The sequence below is a fragment of the Canis lupus genome, chromosome 12 (assembly GCF_048164855.1).
Source record: "Canis lupus baileyi chromosome 12, mCanLup2.hap1, whole genome shotgun sequence".
In the NCBI taxonomy this organism is placed as follows: Eukaryota; Metazoa; Chordata; class Mammalia; order Carnivora; family Canidae; genus Canis; species Canis lupus.
Genome location: NC_132849.1, coordinates 58,622,120 through 58,642,800, shown reverse-complemented (window position 1 = coordinate 58,642,800; position 20,681 = coordinate 58,622,120). Strand labels below are relative to the sequence as shown.

At 44.6% G+C, this 20,681-nt stretch overlaps 1 protein-coding gene across 6 annotated transcripts in view; it reads right to left on the bottom strand.

Annotated features, from left to right (window-relative positions):
- Positions 1 to 20,681, bottom strand: part of ADAM17 (ADAM metallopeptidase domain 17) — a 49,636-nt gene that overhangs the window by 1,989 nt on the left and 26,966 nt on the right. For 5 of the 6 annotated variants that reach the window (XM_072771140.1, XM_072771141.1, XM_072771139.1 and 2 more), the window contains 11 exons: positions 19,274 to 19,387; positions 17,552 to 17,696; positions 17,355 to 17,443; positions 15,555 to 15,707; positions 10,366 to 10,565; positions 9,419 to 9,522; positions 5,515 to 5,649; positions 3,836 to 3,966; positions 2,966 to 3,044; positions 2,122 to 2,210; positions 327 to 377 (listed from right to left, as the gene is read on the bottom strand). In XM_072771140.1, the coding sequence (XP_072627241.1) occupies positions 327 to 377; positions 2,122 to 2,210; positions 2,966 to 3,044; positions 3,836 to 3,966; positions 5,515 to 5,649; positions 9,419 to 9,522; positions 10,366 to 10,565; positions 15,555 to 15,707; positions 17,355 to 17,443; positions 17,552 to 17,696; positions 19,274 to 19,387 (1,290 nt within the window). Of the gene's footprint in view, positions 1 to 326; positions 378 to 2,121; positions 2,211 to 2,965; positions 3,045 to 3,835; positions 3,967 to 5,514; positions 5,650 to 9,418; positions 9,523 to 10,365; positions 10,566 to 15,554; positions 15,708 to 17,354; positions 17,444 to 17,551; positions 17,697 to 19,273; positions 19,393 to 20,681 lie in introns of all 6 variants that reach the window. The other variant, XM_072771143.1, reaches the window with a different exon arrangement.

Sequence of the window (20,681 nt, the reverse complement as noted above, 5' to 3'; positions counted from 1 at the left end):
CTGGGGGCGGGCGGGCGGGCAGGCCGACCCACCCTTGAGTTTAAATCCATCCACACACACACACCAAAAAAAAAAAAAAAAAAAAAAAAAAAATCCATCCACACAACTCGTCCGAGTTCCCACGTAGATCCTTCCTGCCAGGAAGGACCTACTACCGCAGAGAGGGTGCAGCCCTGCAGCCACAGAGGCCACCAGCCCCCTGCTGGGGTGGCCCTTGCTGGGGGCAGGGGGTACCTACTGCCAGGGTGGGCCCTTGCTGGAGTGGCCCCGGCTCTAGCAGGGGCTCTGAGCGCCTGCCTGGCAGTGACCGTTTCCCAAGTACTTACGCTGGGGTGGAAGAGAGACAGAGACTCATACTGCTTATCCAGCTTCTTATCCTAGAAGGAAAAGGAACAGGAAAAGGTCATTCTGACAATTCAGTTACACACTCTTTCCCTTTAGGCTCCTCCTGAGTGAGGAACCACCTCAGAACAGGAGTGTGGCATGTGTTAGCAGCTCCAGTAGGGGACAATTTCCTGCACAGACTCAGAGTCCTCCCACCAGCGCACAAGTGTTTTGGAATCAAGAAGGAACTAGTCAAGAAATGCTGAAGTGCAATTCTTCTGAGAGACTTCCCCAAAGGCATCTCCCTGTGTGCTCAGGGGTCAGACCACGAGGGCAGCTGCCGGGAATAGGGATGCTGCGTGCAGTCTCACCTGGCCCTGGGCTCAAAATGCCCCAGCCCGCCATGGCCGCTACACTCAGCTGTTTCCAGAGTTCCTGTGGCCCAAATTCCCAGAGGAACTGAGCCTGAAGGCCCTACACCATACTTCCGCAGAAGGCTGGACACGTGGTTCCACCCGCTGCCCCGGCCCCTGCCCGAGGAGAACACGACAATGGACAAGGCAGCAGGTGGAGCCTGAGAACCCAGGCCTGGCTTCCAGTCCAGATGCCATAACACAGTCTGTGGTCAGCAACGAGGCGCCACCCTCCCTCCTCTCTGCTCTGCTCCAAAACCAAGGGTCAGGCCTCAGTCCACGATGGTAACTTTCAGCGAAAACAAAGTAGGTCAGCCTCACAGGTAAAAACAGTAACAGGTGGCACAGTCGGCCACCTGTCAGAGCTTCGACCATGTCACCCTAACACAACTTTGCCTTAGCAGGGCTGCCCCCCAGATTGCCCTCCTCGCACCCACTGCGCTCACCACCCTGAGGAACAGCTGCTCGGTGAGAGGGCCCAGGCAAGACCGACTCCAGAGATAGCTGTGCTGGAACCTTCCAAGTGCTCCCCTGAGGGGACATTGCCTAAGCACAAGCCTGGAAGCCTGGGTCCCATTTCTCATCCCTACAGCAGACAAATCCCCATTTTCCCACCGAAGCAAGGTGAATGGAGTCATAAGAAGAGTTTTTTTTTAAGTCCCCAAGTTTATCTATCACGTGGAGTTCGTTAGGGAAAGCCCTATTCACCCTGTTAGCTGTTATTTATCTTGAAGGAGAATAATAAAGAATGCTCCCTCTTATCAGACAGGAGGATCTGAGCACCTCATATGACAAGGTCAGGAATCTATAAGGTGGGGGTGCCGTCTTTGAAATGCTGAGCTTTGATATTTGTTCCATCATAACAAAGCCTAAAATGGTCATTTCAAAGCTTCATTCAGACAGAGGTCCTAGACATCCAGTGAAGCAGTCTCCTAGGCTCAGAAGTAGAACATTCCTCAAATTATATATGAGAACAAATATCCACATACAAAAAGCATAATTTCTTTTAAAAAACAATTAGCAAAAAAAGCTAAACTTTTCACAAAATAAGCTTTCCTAGGGAATAACCCCCGCAAAATGTCATTGGAAACATCAGGTCAGGTCTTGCTAAGAACAAATTTTATCTTTTTCAAAAGTAGTAAGGTTGGGAAAAAAATTTTTTAAGACTTTACATATTTATTCATGGGGGGAGGGAGGTGTTCAGGGGGAAAAGCATGCTTCCTGCAGAGCAGGGAGCCCTATGCAAGACCCAAACCCAGGACCCTGAGATCATGAATCATGACCTGAGCCGAAGGCAAATGCTTAACAGACTGAACCACCCAGGCACCCAGAATTGCTCAAACTGCTAATAAAATGTCTCATTACCTACAAGTTGGTGACTTACCACGCAATGGACAAGAATGCTGAAAGGGATCCAGAATATCAAGGAGAAAACCAGGACAGAACCTACGATGTTGTCTGCTAAAAACTTCCCTGTGAACAATTCCAAACAGCAAATATTTTGATCAAGTACTTTAGAGACTCAAAATTAAATGCTCTTGGTATACTATCATGGTGTCAGATGCCACACTGCCGGCCAGGCAACGCTACTGACGCAGCACCTAGCACCGTGTCACCCACGCCACATCGGACCACCGCCCCCCTCAGCCCACACCCCAGCCCACAAGTGCCATTCCACACAGAGCCCTGACCTACTTATTGACAAGAACACATCACGTCACAATGCTCAACACGGTCCCTGGAGGGGTGGGGTCAGGGACCGGCCACACAGGAAGCTACTACTCAAAACACGACAAAGTTGTTGCTATTGGGGCATTATTTTTGGGACTTTAAATTATAAACCCCGCAAGACAGAAAGACATCGTTGTTTCTGCAAAATCTGAGGCCCACTTTTAAATAAATGACGCTTACATCAAACAGGAGTCAGATTTACAACTTATGGGACTGAGCCATGCTTATGGTGTCAGGTGTTCATTTTTTAAAGAAAGAAGCCAATATTTTGACAAAGGACTGACTTTCCTTGTCTGAAAATCTGTGCATCCACACCACACAGGGGGAGAGCTGGGAATCTATTTTATCTTCGCTGACAAAGTTGTTTCCACAAAAGCTGGGAATATTTCCATCTGCTGTTGCAGTACTAGAGCATATTAATCTGAAAGCACTTTTCTCATGTCATCACTGAAATCGGCTCAGGTCTAAGCAATCAGCCACCCGGGGAAATCACCTACCAAAAGTATTGATGCTCAGCTGGTCAATGAAATCCCAGAATCGCTCGATGACATCCTGTACTCGTTTCTCACATTTGCCCTATGAACAGAAAACATACGGTATTGCCCCTACAAGTGCTGCATTTAGAAGCAACACCGCTGCATAAAAATAATGGACACGAGAAAAGCTACACTAAACCAAACATGCAGAGGACCCATTTTTTGACGCAGGACCTAAGAAAGCAGGATACACTTGTCATTGCCACCTACACAATTAGTCCATTTTTATAAGTGAATTTAGAATCACCAGGAAATGAAACTTGAGAAAACCAATTTTGTTTAAGATGGGGCACTCTAGCAAGGGCTCTACTGATCACACACACAACAGGAACAGGAGCCGCCTAACCACAGCCAGAGAAGCCCGCCGAACCCCTTTAAAACCTCCTCCATGATTCTGCGGGAACAAAATGTGTTTCAGTAGAGAACAAGAGGGTCTGACAAAGGTGTATCGAGCCACCTCTAGGTCTTTGTTATATCAGCACTGATTTCAAAATCGAAACCTGCAATTTTGCCATCTTAATCAATTTTACAATTAGTCTAGGAAACCAAGTAATTAATGCTGACTGCCTAAAATGCACCTTTATCACAAAGGGGCCCCCATGGTCCCACCAAGTCCTGGGACTTAGGGTCCCGTGCTCTGGAGGGAGTGCTCCATTGTCCCAGCCCTCCGGGGTCACACCCACACCCTCACCCAGACAGCCGGGCACACGTGAGCAAACAGTGGGTTAAGGAGGCCTGGCAACACTCCTGCCATCAGCAAATAAGTCTTTACGATACAAAAGCTGCCCGTCTGGCTGTTACGGAAAGAGCTCTACCTAAGTAGATACTCACATTCATGTCACAAAAGCCCACCGTACAGGGCTTTCCTTTCCTCAGGAATAAGTTCTTTTGTTCAGCATCCACGTAAGGCACACACCGGCCCGAGGGGTCCCGGCAGCACACCTTGCAGGAGTTGTCCGTCTCTGAAACAGAACCAGGAACGGCGTGGAAGGCTGGAGTTCTGCTCCGCACATGGCGCTCCTCCTTCCCTCTCTCCTCCCACCCCGCTCCCAAGCTCCGATCCAAGCTCCCAACTGGGAAGGAAATGCGGAAATGCGTTTGTTTTTCATTTCAATGGCAAACTATTCCTCATTCACCCCAAGACTAACTTCTGAGTTCATGCTCCTGGGTCCTCAGGCCACAAGGTAAAACCAATTTACACCAAAGAGTTTCCTTTAACAGATTAAAAGCCAAATTATTCTACTTATGATACTAAATGTTTCCCTTCATCCTTTCTTCTTACACTGATTTCAACCCTTGGCTTCTATTTCAAACACACCCTTGGGGAAGCAAGGCTCCAAGGAGAGCCAACGCGGCCTGCGACAGAACAGCCCGGGGCAGATCTGAGGGCACCACCGTGCGACCGGAGCACGGCAGCCACACGAAGACGCCCCACCTCGAGGCCAACCGCCGACCGCATGGGGTCATGGACACAACCAGGCACCACATAACCCTCATGGCACATGGACCACCAGCAGAAATGCCCAAACAGTAACTCGGGACAGCACGCGACCCAGAGGAAGTCCAGATTTACATCTACTTGGGAGAAACTGAAATCAACTACAACACAAAACAAGCAAAACCATTTTTGTGGGAAAAGAAAAACCTTTTCATCATTCACTCATTGATCCAGTATTTCCTAAGCATTTGCACATGTCTCTCCAGGGCATCCCAAGCCTCCTGCCACTCACTCGGGAAACTGCTTATTTGGAACCTACTGTGTTTCCTTCCATGTTTACTTGTTCCCCCCGGTGTACCCCACTGTACACACGGTGAGTCCCCAACCTAGTGGTTCTGGACTTCTGGGTTGTTTTGAAAGCAAAAGAACTCTCTTGAGGTGAGGTGGGGTGGGAAGCTTGGAGCCCGGTCGGTCCCTGCGGCCCCTTCTCAGACTCAGGAGTTCCAAAAACAGAAGGAGGAAACCTAAGGACAAGTGTCTGAGAGGCCAGCATGTTGTCACCAACCATCACTAAGCAAGGCCCCTGCCCCAGACATCTGGCAGGGAGCAGAGGGCAGCAGGCTCAGCCCTGGTGACAACAGCAGATACCCTGACACACAGGGTCAGATCCTGGAATCTGCTCTCTGGCTTACGTCCTGAGGGAGCGTCAGAACTCACTGCCAGGAGGCTACAGACAGCTCCTGCTATACTCACGGTGTCTAAGACGTTGGGGGGGTAGGCGGGGTGGTGAGGACAGACCCCCATCGACCCACTCATGGCAACAAGATCCCCTCCTATCCCGCCCCTAATGCTGCCACATGGTCTGAAAATGCAGCAAGAAGGAAGACCACCACGACATTTCACAGACAAGCCAGGATCTGAATCCACAGAGTTCTCACAGACCACGCTTCCCCTGCCCGGGTTCTTGCCACTGTCCAGCCAGCAGTGGCCCCTGCTGGACCCTCAAAGGGAGGAGACTGTGAACAAAGATCATCTTCCCTCCTGCACGGACGCAGCACGGACATGTGCTCACCATTACATGCACAGGACTCCAGGTGCTGCTCCCTCTCACAGAAAGGAACACACTTCCCATCTTTACACTTGCCGAGATCCAAGCACACGGTGTCATCTGCAGCATTTCCAGGAGGCGGGCACTCACTGCTGTTACCTGGAAGCACACAAGAAGCACACAGGTCACAACGAGTCACATGGCCACCAATCCTACCGGGCAGGCCTCTGATTCCCACAGTCGGCACTGCACGGGCCGGGCCAGGTACCTAGCTCGGGGCAGTGCGGGTCCCTGTGCTCCCAAACAACCCCTCAGCGACTATTTAACATTTTGCTTCTACCTTTTTATTGTGAAACATAACTTCATATGACAGAATATATACATATGTAATACGTACACGCTACACAACAAACATTACAGCAGTTACTTGGACTGAAATCCAAGCTCTGCAGGAAGGCTCAGGGCAGCAGCCAGCCGGGCCCCTGCGGCCTCCCCAGTGGCCACTTCCAAGCCCTCACCTCAGCCGGCCTCCAATTTCTTCACCTAAGGGCTCTGCCCTCAGAACCATAACATACTCTCTTCGGTCTACCTGGAACGCTCTCGTTTCCACCATGCAGGGTGGTTGGCTTTTTCTCATCCTTTAAATCTGGCTCAATAGTCTCCCCCAGACCCCTTCAGGCCCCCACCCAGGCCTCTAGAGGCCCTTTCACCCCATTGTGCTCCATTGCTATAGCTACAGTTCTCTCCTTCAAGCACACATTTTGCAATTTACATCTTTTTTTTTTTTTTTGAAGATTTTATTTATTTATTCATGAGAGACAGAGAGAGAGGGGCAGAGACACAGGCAGAGGGAGAAGCAGGCTCCATGCAGAGAGCCTGACCTGGGACTCGATCCCGGGTCTCCAGGATCACACCCTGGGCTGAAGGAGGCACCAAACTGCTGAGCCACCGGGGCTGCCCACCTTTTTTTTTTTTAAAGAAAGCTCCATGCGCAGTGGGGAACCCAGAGCTGGGTTCAAACTCATAACCCTGCAATCAAGACCTGAGCTAAGATCAAGAGTCAGGCACTCAACCCGACTGAGCCACCCAGGCGCCCCTCCATTTACATCTGAGTAATGATGTGTTTTTGGTTCCCCTGTCACAGACTGGTGAGCTCCACAAGAGCAAAGATCAAACCTATTAATCAACTTATATCCAATCCGTATCACACGCCATAAATACGCTGCAAATATTTCAGTGAATCAGTGATTCTTCCAGCCAAAACAAAAGCCACAGAAGGAAGGATGTTAACTTGAAGTGAGAGGATGGAATGAGGGGCTCATTCTGGAACATGAGCAGCATTCTTAACATGAAGTGAGAGGATGGAATGAGGGGCTCATTCTGGAACACGATCACAGAGAACTATTGCATGAGAATAGCGGATGGTGACCAGAGCTGGAGGTCTGACCTTTCACCTGACAAATAGGACCGGTCCACGGAGTCCCGAAAGAACTCAGACTTCAGTCAGTGGAGCAGTGACACCGAATTTAAGGAATCTGCCCTGCCTCAAACAAAAGCAGCCCTTCACGAAGTACCCTGTATATACCACACACTAACACAGATGCTGCACATCTGCCTCTGGTCTTACAAAACCCTTCACAGCACTGGGCATTCAGTGGCAACAGGACGGGCACATAACACACTTGCTGTTGCTGGAAGCAGGGTGTGGGAAAAGGGCAGCAAGCCAGTGAAGGAGGAGACTGCACTGCCACCGCATTTTTGGTGTGCTGCTGCCCTGCGCAGACACATACAAAATGCCCCATGGCTATCTGCTGAACACCTGTTCTCAAAAGACTAGTATCACAGCATCAGACCCAGCCAGTAGAACAAACGAGTGGCACAATCCTGGGCCTGTCCTCAGAGCTGTTGGTGTCCCAGGCCCCACCCAGCGTAGGGGGACCAACAATGTTCACTTCAAATGAGATCCCAGGTGGTGTTTATGCTCTTGATCATGAACGCCGAGTCCTTACAATGAGTTTTAGATTCTGCTAGCTGTTACTTCATATAAAATATCAAGGGAAGAAAACGCTATTCGTAAGAACGAATAAATTCTTTCAAACTGCTTATGCTTATTTAAAAAAGAACATTTTTCTGACTCTGCTTTATTATTGTAATAAAGCCTGAAACATTGAGCACAGCTAGAAAATGTTTGTGTGAAAACCTGATTGAGACATTCCGGCTCCTGACACGTTGCAAACTGTGGTCATGCTGCTGATATATCTCAGAATGTAAGAGGCATGAGCAGTATCTTGTAAAATGCACATTTAAAAGCCAGAGTAGGGATGCCCGTGTGGCTCACTGGTTGAGCATCTGCCTTTGGCTCAGGTCATGATCCCAGGGTCCTGGGATCAAGTCCCACATCGGGCTCCCCACAGGGAGCCTGCTTCTCCCTCTACCTGTGTCTCTGCCTCTCTCTGTGTCTCTCATGAATAAATAAACTAAAAATCTTTTAAAAAATAAATAAACAAATCAAATATCATACAAGAATTCCTCCAACTCAGCAACAGCAAAAAGACATGAAACCCAATTTTTAAAAATGGACCAAATGGCGGCACCCAGCTGGCTCAGTCATTAGAGCATGTGACTTTTTTTTTTAAGATTTATTTAATAGAAAAAAGAGAGAGAGAGAGCGAGCACGTGCACGATCGGGGGTAGCAGCAGAGAGAGAGGGAGATAATCTCAGACTCCCTGCTGAGCCCAAGGTGGGGCTTGATCCCACAACCCTGAGATCACGACCTGAGCCAAACCAAGAGTTGGACCACTCAGGCACCCCAGAGCATGCAGCTCTTCATCTCAGTCATGAATTCAAGCCCCATGTTGGGCATGGAGACCACTTTAAAATAATAATAATAATAATAATAATAATAATAATAATAATAAAAATTAAATAAAATATAAAATAAAATTAAATAAATAAAATATAAACAAACAAATAAATAAGGGCCAAACATATGAACTGCCTCTTCACAAAAGGAAAAATCTGAATGGCTAACATATATAAGGAGATGTTCAAAAAGGAGATTTGTAAAGGAGATACCTTTACACTCTTCAGATTGGCAAAACAATTAAGACCAGCAATTCTACTCCTCCATGTACACCCAGGAACTCTTACAACACCTGACAGAGGCATGGGAGATGGACTGTCCTAGTCCTACCTGCAGTAGCCAGAAGATGTAGGCAATCCAAGCCAACACTCAGTGAACAGATAGTAAAAGACAGTAAATAACACAAGTAAACTCAGCAGGTACCCCAAACAACGAACTATGTACAGACATGGATACAGACAAAGGTGGCACAATAGGGAGAATTCATAAAAATACTGCATTGAGTTTAAAAAGAGATCTAAAGTAGAGTATTATCCTAGCATGTTAAAAACACATATATATAGGCAGCCCAGGTGGCTCCGCGGTTTAGCGCCACCTTCAGCCTAGGGCATGATCCTGGAGACCCAGGATCAAGTCCCACATCAGGCTCCCTGCATGGAGCCTGCTTCTCCCCCTGCCTGTATCTCCCTTTCTCCCTTTCTCCCTCTCTCTCTCTCTCTCTCTCTCTCTGTCTCTAATAAATAAATAAAATCTAAAAAAAAAAAAATTAAATAAAAAAAACATACATACATAAAATAACACTATATTATCTTTCAAGGAAATACACATTCCGAGGCAAATATTAAACACATTATAGTGCTGCCTATAAGAACAACTAAGTGGACGAAAAGCAAGAAATAAGCAAGCAAGTAGAATGGGCCTGGCACCAATGGTAGGTGTATCTCAAACTAAGGAGTATGATTATGAAGGTGATTTTCATGTGAACAAAATACAGTGTTGTCTCCAACACACACATACTCACCTGAGCAAAGTAGCCCAAGAGAAGCAGCACCAGGGGCACTCACCTGTGCAATAAGACACGCCTTTGCAAGTAGCATTAATAGCCTCTTGGCACTTCTTCTGGGCGGTCTCGAACTGACAGTTTTTACAGCAAGGACTGTTCCTGTCACTGCAAAGGTAAAGCAGACAAGGATGGTTTGAGTTAAATGTCAGCTCCACAGCAAACACTACAGTCATATCACGGGGCCCTGAGGATGGCAGAGAAGGCCTCCTGGCCACCTGTCCTGCACACTCAGCCTTCCTGGGCACCAGCCCACCTACAGATGCTCTGTCCTTCCTACTGCGGCAGCCGTGATGCAGAGTAAGTACACAGAAATCCAAGGTGGGGGGGAACTCATCCTTAAAACATCTTTATGTCCCTGGTTTTCATTAACTTAATACAGTAATTTTTTTTTAAGGGATGCGGGGGGGGGGGGGGAGACAAGGGCTGCAAGGCCATCAACAGTGAGGAAACAGGCAGCCAGAGTCCTGGTCCCCATCATATTCATGACAAGTGAGCATGCTACATGGTCACACCTGCTACCCATCATTAACCCAACTTTTCCCTTCTATGCTGAGCCAGGCACTGGTCAGAAAAATGAAAACACAGGCACCTCCTAATTTGTACTACTTCGTCTGCATTTAGTTATGCCACTAAATAGTACTCTCCAACACTATTTTTTTGCACAGAAACACAATAATTTAGATCTCAGGACTGTCATCTGTGTCTAATATCTTGTTACTACAAAAGAATGCAGCCAGCAACATCCTCATTAAATCACCTCTGTGTTTCCTTAGAAAAGACTCTCTGAGCTGTGGGATCCTGAATCAAAAAGTATGTAAGATGAAATACTTTGTAACATAAAGTCACACTGTGTTCCAGAAAGCATTTTTCTTGCTGTAAAGGACAAAAAGAGATAAACATGCACTCGCACATGTGCACACACCCTTCACCTGATGCTCAGGTACTCACCTGCACTGCACACCTGCCCTCAGCATACAGTCGCTACTACAGCACGTGTCATTGTTCAGGTACATGATGCCAGGATCGCACTCCTCTCCTTCATCCACCCTGGAGTTCCCACACACTTTGTTGCTTCGCTCTTGAAAACACTCCTGGGACTTACTTTCGATGGTCTTATAGATGGACTGTTTACTGCAGTTTGAAAACATCTTAAAAGAAAAAAAGGGCACAAAGGAACCAAATAACAATAAAAATTCATTCCCATGGAGTGTTTATGTTTCTTACCTAGAGACAAACTCTTACTGTAACAGCCACAATCTGAGCTACCGTGAAGGAATGCCAAATTCCATCACTGTCACCTCAAAATGCCAACTATACAGAATCAAGTTATCTCCCTCAGGAGGGTACTCAAAAACTGGTGTGAATTTGGTTAAGAGCCTAAAATTCTCCACAGGCAAGCTATACAAACACTGAGACCATACATCCCAGTCCATCCCATCGAGAGGACCCAGTCTGGCTCCACCAGACTCCATGCTGTCCTGTCCCCAGGCATGACACTCTGTACCAATGCAGTGACAGTAAGAATCAAGCATACAGCATCATCTTCCTGGACATAACGACTCAGGGATGCAAAACACAGTCTATCTCTGATTTACCTCCTCTTTTCCCTGGCTATGTGTACGAATGACCCATGTATAAAGCTTCTAAATAAAAAATAATATAAAATAAATAAATAAATGCTTCTAAATAGATGAACACAGTAAGACGTATATTACATACAGCCTATTAGATAAAAATATGAATTGTTACCTAAACATTCACATGGGTCTCCATGATTTTAAGTTTCTTTGAGATTTCTACAGTTGATCAATGTCCCAAAAGAAGCCTCTACCCTTGCTCCCCCACCTGCAATATAGAATCAAGGAAATGGTCTTCTAAATTTGGGGATTTTTACCAGGAGCTCTGAAACGGAGTCCATTTTCCAAACCCATCTGAAATTAGCCAGAAAGGGAGTAAGAAACTTGAAAAACTTATCTAGTTTTTTTTTTTTTTTTAATTTTATCTATTTATTCATGAGAGACACAGAGAGAGAGAGAGGCAGAGAGACAGGCAGAGGGAGGAGGCAGCTGCCTGCGGGGGAGCCCAATGCGGGACTCAATCCCAGGACCCCGGGATCATGACCTGAGCCTAAGGCAGACTCTCAAACACTGAACCACCCAGGGGTCCCTTGCGTAGTTAGCTCCTAGGGCAGGGTGTCCACAAATGATGCACATTTGCTAAAATCGCTTCACTTTTGCCCCCCGAAAAGAGCCTCTGAGGAGCAGAGGCATAAGACCCTCCATAGGTCTGTGAATCAGATACCGAAAGGATTACTTTTGGAAAGATATCCAGACACCCTAAACAGACATACTAACTGGCTTTTTTTTTTTTTTTAAGTACCTTCCCATTAATTCTATAGTAAAGAGATTTATTTATTATTTATTTATTTATTTATTTATTTATTATTCATAGAGAGACACACACACACACAGAGGCAAAGACACAGGCAGAGGGAGAAGCAGGCTCCATACAGGAAGCCTGATTCAGGACTCCATCCCGGGTCCCCAGGATCACACCCCAGGCTGCAGGCGGCGCTAAATCGCTGTGCCACCGGGGCTGCCCTATAGTAAAGAGATTTAAGGGGTCTGGTTATTTCAGTCTAGGCCTCCGGCAATTAGAATCTGCTGGGTTTATTCACGAGCACTGCAGATTCATAAACTCAATTTTAGCAGTTAACTCATGGGAGATCAGACACTAAGGAATCAGAATTCACACGGAAGCAGTTAAGAATCCTCTCACTAACTTACCAGAGCCATACCCTGAGTAGGGCTCCTGGGCAAGGCTAACGGGACTGTGGTCTCCACGTTCCCTGAAAACCTCAGTCAGGTCTTCTCTTTGCACCCTTCCCACACTCTCTCCTCTTCTGCTAACAAACCCTCCTACGAACTCACCCACCTTGTGCCATCTGATGACAGCAAGGCCCAAGGCAAGTCACTTCTCAGCAGCGTATCTGTGGGAGGTGCCAGGCCCTATCTTTCGAGGTCAAGGAAACCAAGGTGCTTTAAAATCTACTCACAAACATTTTAATTAAAGAATTCCTTTAAAATGTAGATTAGGGGCAGCCCCAGTGGCGCAGTGGTTCAGCACCGTCTGCAGCCCAAGGTGTGATCCTGAGACCCAGGATCGAGTCCCATGTCCGGCTCCTTGCATGGAGCCTGCTTCTCCCTCTGCCTGTCTCTGCCTCTCTCTCTGAATGAATAAATAAATCTTTAAAAAAAATGTCAATTAGAAGATGCTCAGTGTGTTTTTATAAGAAGATTGATACTTGGGTAAACCAAACTAATAGAAAATACACTAAATATGATGTGCTTGGGACAAAATAAATAAATGGATAAATTTTTCTTTTTTGATAAACTAGTACTTCCTTTCCTTGTCCCTCCATTTTTATTTAAATAAGCTTCACACTCATGACCCTGAGATCAAGACTCACATGCTCTACTGACAGAACTAGCCAAGTGCCCCAAGAGTTGTGTTTTTTGTTGTTGTTGTTGTTGTTGTTATTGTTGTTGTTGTTTTTAAGTAAGCTCTACGCCCAATGTGGATAGACTGGCACTTCCTGAATTTAAAAGAAAAAAAAAAAAAAAAGGTTCTGGCCAGGCACGGTTCTCCTTAGGGTGTCATTACCAGGCCATGGAAGAGCTCCCAGGGAAATCTCACTTAGAAGTTTTAGAGGAGGGATCCCTGGGTGGCGCAGCGGTTTAGCGCCTGCCTTTGGCCCAGGGCGCGATCCTGGAGACCCGGGATCGAATCCCACGTCGGGCTTCCGGTGCATGGAGCCTGCTTCTCCCTCTGCCTGTGTCTCTGCCTCTCTCTCTGTGTGTGACTATCATAAATAAATAAAAATTAAAAAAAAAAGAAGAAGTTTTAGAGGAAAAAAAAAGAAGTTTTAGAGGAAAAAAAAAAGTTTTAGAGGAAGAGTCTGTAAAGTAAGACAGTTTCCCCCAAAGTACTCACACCATCCTAACAAAGAAGCAAATGACTATATAGTGCACTAATCCTATAGCCACGAGCCAAATGTGACTATTTTAGTTTCTTTTCTCTCACCACATATTTCATACTACTATAGAAATGTTCACACATCTGCAAAATGGACAGAATGTATTGTGAACACCCACATGCCCCTCACCAGCTTCAACAATGATCAACTCATGGCTTCATAACTCCTCTGCATGCTCACTGCTTCCTCTCGGCTCCCACACTGGCTAGTGGTGGCTGTTATTTATTTAATAGCTTTATTAAGGCATATTTTACATACCACAAAATTCATACCCATTTCAAGTGCACAAGTCAGTGATTTCCAATGAGTGTAAATCAGCCTGTGGACATGTTCTTGTCCCAATAAGGTCCCTCATGTTCTTTTACAGTTAACTCCCATTCCCAGCTCCAGCCCCAGGCAACCACTATTGAATTTAAACAGAGTTTTAAAATAATAAAATAAACAACTTAAGGGCAGCCCCGGTGGCGCAGCAGTTTAGCGCCGTCTGCAGCCCGGGGTGTGATCCTGGAGACCCAGGATCGAGTCCCGCGTCGGGCTTCCTGCGTGGAGCCTGCTTCTCCCTCTGCCTGTGTCTCTGCCTCTCTCCTGCTCTCTCTGAATGAATAAATAAATAAATCTTTAAAAAAAAAAAATAAATAAATAAATAAATAAAAATAAAAAAAAAATAAAAATAAATAAAATAAACAACTTAAAATCCAGTTACTTGGTCTCCCCGGCCACATCTGGAGTGCTCAACGGCCACCTGTGACTAGTGGCTGCTGTATTAACACAGAATGTTTCCGTCATCCCAAAACCTTCTACTGAATAGCACTGAGCTACAATGTATGTGCTTAGAAATGCAGAGACAGGGGCGCCTAGGTGGCTCAGTCGGTTCATCGTCTGACTCTTGGTTTTGGTTTAAGTCGTGATCTTGGGGTCATGAGATCAAGCCCAGTGTCAGGCTCTGCATTCCGTAGGTGTCTGCTTGAGATTCTCTCTCCTCCTCTGCCCCCTCACCCCAGCTCTCATACACACAATCTCTCTAAAAATAAATTAATCATTAAAAAAAAAAAAGAAGAAGAAGAAAAGAAATGCAGAGACAACTCTGAAAAGCAGAGGAAAATTCAACCAGGTATGTGACAAGTCAGAAGAGTACACAGAAGTGAGGCAGGCAAAGCGCCTGAGGTGTAAGTCATCAAGCAAAGGAAAAATAAAACTTAAGGTACAAAGCAAGAGGGGAAGAGAATGTTTATACATAATAGCCAAGGAAAAATATGACAAAAAACACAAGAGAGAAACTTCCCAAAGCAAAGCCAGAGAAACACAAGAGTAATCCTTTCCTCTAGCTCCTTGCCAGCCTTTAGAGAGCCATGGCCCCACCTGAAAAAGGAAATCAGGAGAAATACTTCACAGTCTTTCCTGGTTAGGGTCAGCCCTCTCTAACTCGGCAACACCTATGTTCTCTTCATGAGGCTTTGTGCTGCTTAACCTCAAGTGAAATGCACAAACCAGATGCCTGTGAACAGTTTCAGCTCAGACTCTACGAATCCATCGTAGCCACTCTTGAAGTTTCTGCAGGCGTCTACGATATCCCACGGGACTAGCGTACTCTCAGAAACCCCCACTAGCACACTATTCATTTATTTACTCAGCAAATGACTATGTGCTAGGTACCCCTGCTAGGCACTGGAGACAGCTGTGAACAAGATAAGTGAGGGCCTTTCCCATGGGAAGTTTATAATCTGGCAAATTATGTATTTTGTTGCTAAAGTTTATGAAACATGCAAATTAAGTAGAGTTAAAATGAATAACAGCTTATATAAGGAACGACATGAAATTTTTAACCTGCACAGACCCTGCCATCTAGAACTCTAACACGAGCCATTGCTATCACTAATTTTCCATATAGCTCAAATCAACACAATTGGCTTAGTAACAGTACAAATGATAGCCTTAACCAGATTGATGGACCACATTTCACTCTAAAACAAAAAAAACAAGTTCGACGGTACTCCATAATTTGCAGTTCCATCCCTGGAATGGAATGCTTTTCTGTGCTCTCGTTATAATTAAACATAGCCTCTTTCTTTCCTAACCTAAAAAAGCTCCAAAAGATACATACCTTATTGTTCTCGTGATCTCCACTCACAGCTATGGGATACATAACGTATTTTCCGCCCTGGTCCTCATTTGGGGCACATTCCGCTAGGCCATCCGGATCATGTTCTGCTCCAAAATTGTGTCCCAATTCATGAGTTGTAACCAGGTCAGCTTCCTTAAGGATCACGCAAAGAAAACATTATTTCTTAATATCCAACCATCAGCTGCTCTAGCCAGCCACACCCTGCTTTTCTTAAATGGGGTCCTGATAAATGGGATCAACAAGAGGATAGTGGTTGGACTGCGGGAGTTGGGAGTGTCTAGACTGAAGGGCCCAGCACAGTGGGATAAAAAAAAAAAACTACACCACCTATAACATCATAGCCAAACTACCAGTGTAGCAGAGGCCAGTATTTCCTATCAATATCCATTCTCCCTTCTTCCTTAAAAAATCCTAATCCTGCTCACGTTGGCAATGTACTCTACTAAAATAGCCATTTTCCCATATTTCCTTGAGGGCAGGTCAGTCACATGACTGAGTCTGTCCAGCAAGACATAAACAGAAGCCAGAGAGTGGGACTTTGAGTTTTTTTAGAAGGGACAGACAGGGCTCTATCCCCCTTTCTGCAACATAGAGGAGAACCATCTTGTGAGCAGATGAGAAGCATGAGGACAAAGGCTTGTGCTCAGAGGGGCTGAATGAAAACTGTAAGATCCTGGCTCCCTGAGAGCATCACTATGCTGCTGCAGCTACCCACAGGATGCTATCCATGACCTTGCTGACTGAGGCAAATACACCTCTTATTTATGAATAAGATTTGGATTTTTAGTTGTATGGATTTGCTGGAATGTGCCTAACACATTCCTAATGGATATACCTGGGCAAAAATAAGATCCTAAAATCTAAAGGAAAAAAACAGGTCACGTACAAAGGATAAGAAATCAGAAAGACTGGAATGCCTGGGTGGCTCAATGGTTGAGCATCTCCCTTTGGCTCAGGGTATGATCTCAGGGTCCCATATCAGGCTGCGGGAAGCCTGCTTCTCTCTCTCTCTGCCTATGTCTCTGCCTCTTTCTGTGTGTCTCTCATGAATAAATAAATAAAATCTTAAAAAAAGAAATCAGAGGGACTGGGACGCCTGGGTGGCTCAGTGGTTGAGCATCTGCCTTCAGCTCAGGTCATGATCCTGGGGTCCTGGAATCAAGTCTCGCATCGGGCTCCCTGCAGGAAGCCTGCTTCTCCTTCTGCCTATGTCTCTGTCTCTCTCTGCCTCTCATTAATTAATAAATAAAACCTTTAAAAAAACCAGAATGACTCCATATTGATTCTAACATTAACACAAAAGACATATTCAGATATGTAAAAATCTCAATTTTCCTCTCATGTACGCTTTTCTTAGGAAGCTCCTAGAAGATACACTACACCAAAAGGATGGTCTAAATCAAGAAAGAGGAAGAACAAGAAGTCCAGGAAATGTGGGAGTTTGGGGAGGTCTTCAAATGACAGCTACACTGCAGGACTGGGAGCCACGTAGCCTGCAGAGAAAACCACAGGGTGAAAGGCTCCGGAAGTGGTGTCTTCAGGAAAAACAACAAAAGAAATCTCACAGGTAGCTTTTATCTTTTTCTTTATATTTTTTATTTTCCCATTCCCCACCAAACACATGTATTTTTTTAGGCAGAAACAAACAGAATATGTATTATTTTTTATTTTTATTTTTTTTGTATTACTTTTTAAAAAGATTCCTACATAAATATATACAGCTGGGGTTCTACTACAATAAAATCAAAATCTATCCTTTTAAAAAACATGAGAACATACCTTTGTAAGGATGGTTTTACCATAATTTTTTGTGCTGGTCAAACCACTATTCAAATAGATATTCTTCTTTCCAATTGGACTATAATAAGCTAGAGGACAAAGGTAACAGTGACAAATCACTTATTTAATACAGGATTACCATATAATCTAATCAACCTGCCATCCCCACATAACCACACAACAAATGGAAAACTCACCCTTTGGGCAAACACCTCCATGACTGTTTGCTCTGGGAGAACCAACATACGCTAACCCAAGAGTTCCCATATCAAAATCTTGATACGTAAACAGATGTGCTAGGCAGACTTTAGATGCTTCTTCAGCTATATCAAAGCTAAATTGCTTTAAGAAAAAAAAAAAAAGGATTCTTAATTAGATTAACAATTACATCAGACCAGAAGTTTCAACCACGCACTGGAGAAAAACACCCTATGACTGACTGCAGTTCTGCATCAGCAACCACCAAACTGTGCGGCACCAAGCCTCCTCACCTACATTTTCACCCACCTATATAGGTAGGAAGTGGAGTGCTGTCAAGTCAGGGAGGCGGTAGGATAGGGAAGAACTTGGGAGCTTTTTATAGCAGTTCAAACCCAAGAGGGCTGGTGTGGAGCTGTGCAGCTCAGCCCTGGGGATATTCCAAATCTGTAAGTCTCCGTGCTTGGATACTCCTTCCAAGGGATGTCAGCACCTACTACCCAGATTCCCTCAAAAGTATTTCAAGGATTTTATTGGCTTTGTATATGCTTGTGTTGTTTTTTTCTAAGTTCATTTATTTTTAGTAATCTCTACACCCAACACTGGGCTCGAACTTGCAACCCTAAAATCAAGAGTCTCATGCTCTTCCAACTGAGCCAGCCAGGTGCTCAGGGGTTTTTTGTTGTTTTGTTTTTTTAAGTTTGCCTTGGTTTTCCGGCCTCTGGAACCATAAAACATAAATTTCTGCTGTTTAAGCTGCCGGGTCTGTGGTGCTCTGTTACTAACAGATTAGTACCTCAGCCAAGCCTCTTTAGAAGTGAACGGTGCTGTCTGAACCTCTGAATGTGGCAGTGGATCACAGGAGATTAAGCCACACAGAGTACTCTACACATTCAGCATTCTTTGGATCTCAACCTGGATAAAGAATTGGTAATATCCTTAACTCCATTCAAGCTTTGAAAACTTAATTTTTGCCTTGTGAGACTGATGAGCCACACTGTGCATGGACTAACCCATGGAAATGACTAGATAAATAAGTATTGTTATAAGCTGCTGAATTTGTGGTAACTTGTTGGAGCAGCCATAGGAAATCAATACATTTACTAACTTATTAAAAGATCACTATCACCTCACAGAAGGTCATTTTACAACAAAGCAATCATATACACAAACCCAAGACACTGAAATCTGTAGCAAAAAGGATCAATCCTACCCTGTTGAGGCAAGAATTATATGGCATAGAATGTTTAGGCTATCTTTAGATTTATTACTAGAATACAGTCACAGAGGTTTTTAAATTCTATAGAAAACTTTCAGATCTCCAAGTTATATTTCTACTAATACATTTTCATACTGTTTGACAATTATTGACCTGGGAGATCTACTGATAAGTTTCAAAGAAACCTGAACAAAATGGTGTGCAAAAAGTGTCTATATTGGGTATATGTTTTCTTAAGTCTCAATACTTCAACAACCAGATTCTCAAAGATATTAAGGTCAAGAAGTACCGCTTTCTAGCATTTTTCGTTTTCAGAACTTTTTGGCCTATCTTGCTGTCTGCCCTGCTACAGGGGTAAGGTCATTGCTGGATTAGCTGGGGTGGGCTGCTCCTGGTTCTCAATTACCTTTGTCATCATACCCCTTAATTGAGATGCAGACATGCCCCATGTACTAGAAACCACAAAGGGCGCTAACAGCATATCCAGGACTCTGCCACCTACCTCCAGCAACATCTTCACATCCCAAGCATCCTTTTCTTCATTTGGGTAACTTTTTGCCATGTTATAGTGCCTTTCACCAGGTTTCACCTCTTGTGGAGACTTGAGAATGCGGATCTATACTTAAAAAGACAATATACTTAGAACACTTAAGAAAAAAGGCAGAAGACTAAAGTAATAACCACACTTTTAGCTATTCAAAATAAGATCATCTACCATTCTAGAAAAAATGTTTTAAAACCAAAATTCCATAAAATTCTTCAGCTCTAATATCCATTTAAAAACAAACTGAGAAGCACATGGTATGGAAAACATGTATGTCAATGAATTATTTATCTATCAATTTACAAATGTAATCCTCAACTCTTATTTCCTCTACATTTAGTTTGACAAAATGAGAACTTGGGTTCCACAAGCTTAAAATATTTACTCCAACTACAGTCACTGATTCAGAGACCCAGAAGAATTAGATGTCTGTCACTGCACTCCACAAAAAGATTACAAAGAACAGGAGCTCTTCCTTGTACATATAGTAAAAATTCACGTTAATCCCGCTTTAATAAAAAAGGAATAAAGGCTTTACTCCAAGGAGACGAAACGTTATTGACCAGTGAGCGTGTTTAGGGAAAAGAACAAAGCCATCTCAGGTCAGCCATTTCTGGCCTCTCTTATGGATGTGCCTGCCTGGAGAGGGTGTATTCTGGTCTGTTCTGCTCTGCTCTGCCACCACATGGGAAGCTCACAGGGGAGGGCTCAGCAGCTTTGGTGGTGGGTGGTCAAGATCAATTCCAGGATGAAATAGGTGGGAAGCCCACTATGACTGCACACGTAAACCACACCCTCCAATCCATCCATCATCATTATTATAAAGCTGATATTTAATCTCCTTTACTGCACCTATTTTTCCAAGTGGTCCCAAGTTCTTAAGGCAAAGGGAGTTTTATCTATTAGTTCCCTAAAATTTGAACATGATACAGCTATTTTAGACAAGTGAGGCAGCTTTCTATGTACCATAATGGAACAATCACCAACATACTCGCCAAATGGAAAAAGCAAGGTGCAAAAGAGTAGAGCACACCACCATGTGTCAAATACACACATATACAGACACATGCTATACATGCACAGAATCTCTCCGGGACAGCACTTATGAGACTTGCGACACGGAGGCATCTCATGGGGAAAGGGGCTGGTGTGACAATAGGCAGAGGTTGAAGAGACTTACTTTTCACTGGCTTTTGTACCTTGTGTATATATTACCTATTCAAATAACAACTTAAAAGAAAATGCAAAACAGTAAAAGAATAGAAAAGGGAAAAATAATTCTCTTAGTTTTATACAAGTACTATAAAAGTTTAACATTTATAAAGTATAGTATGATGTAAAATTTCAAAAGTTTTGTTTCTTAATC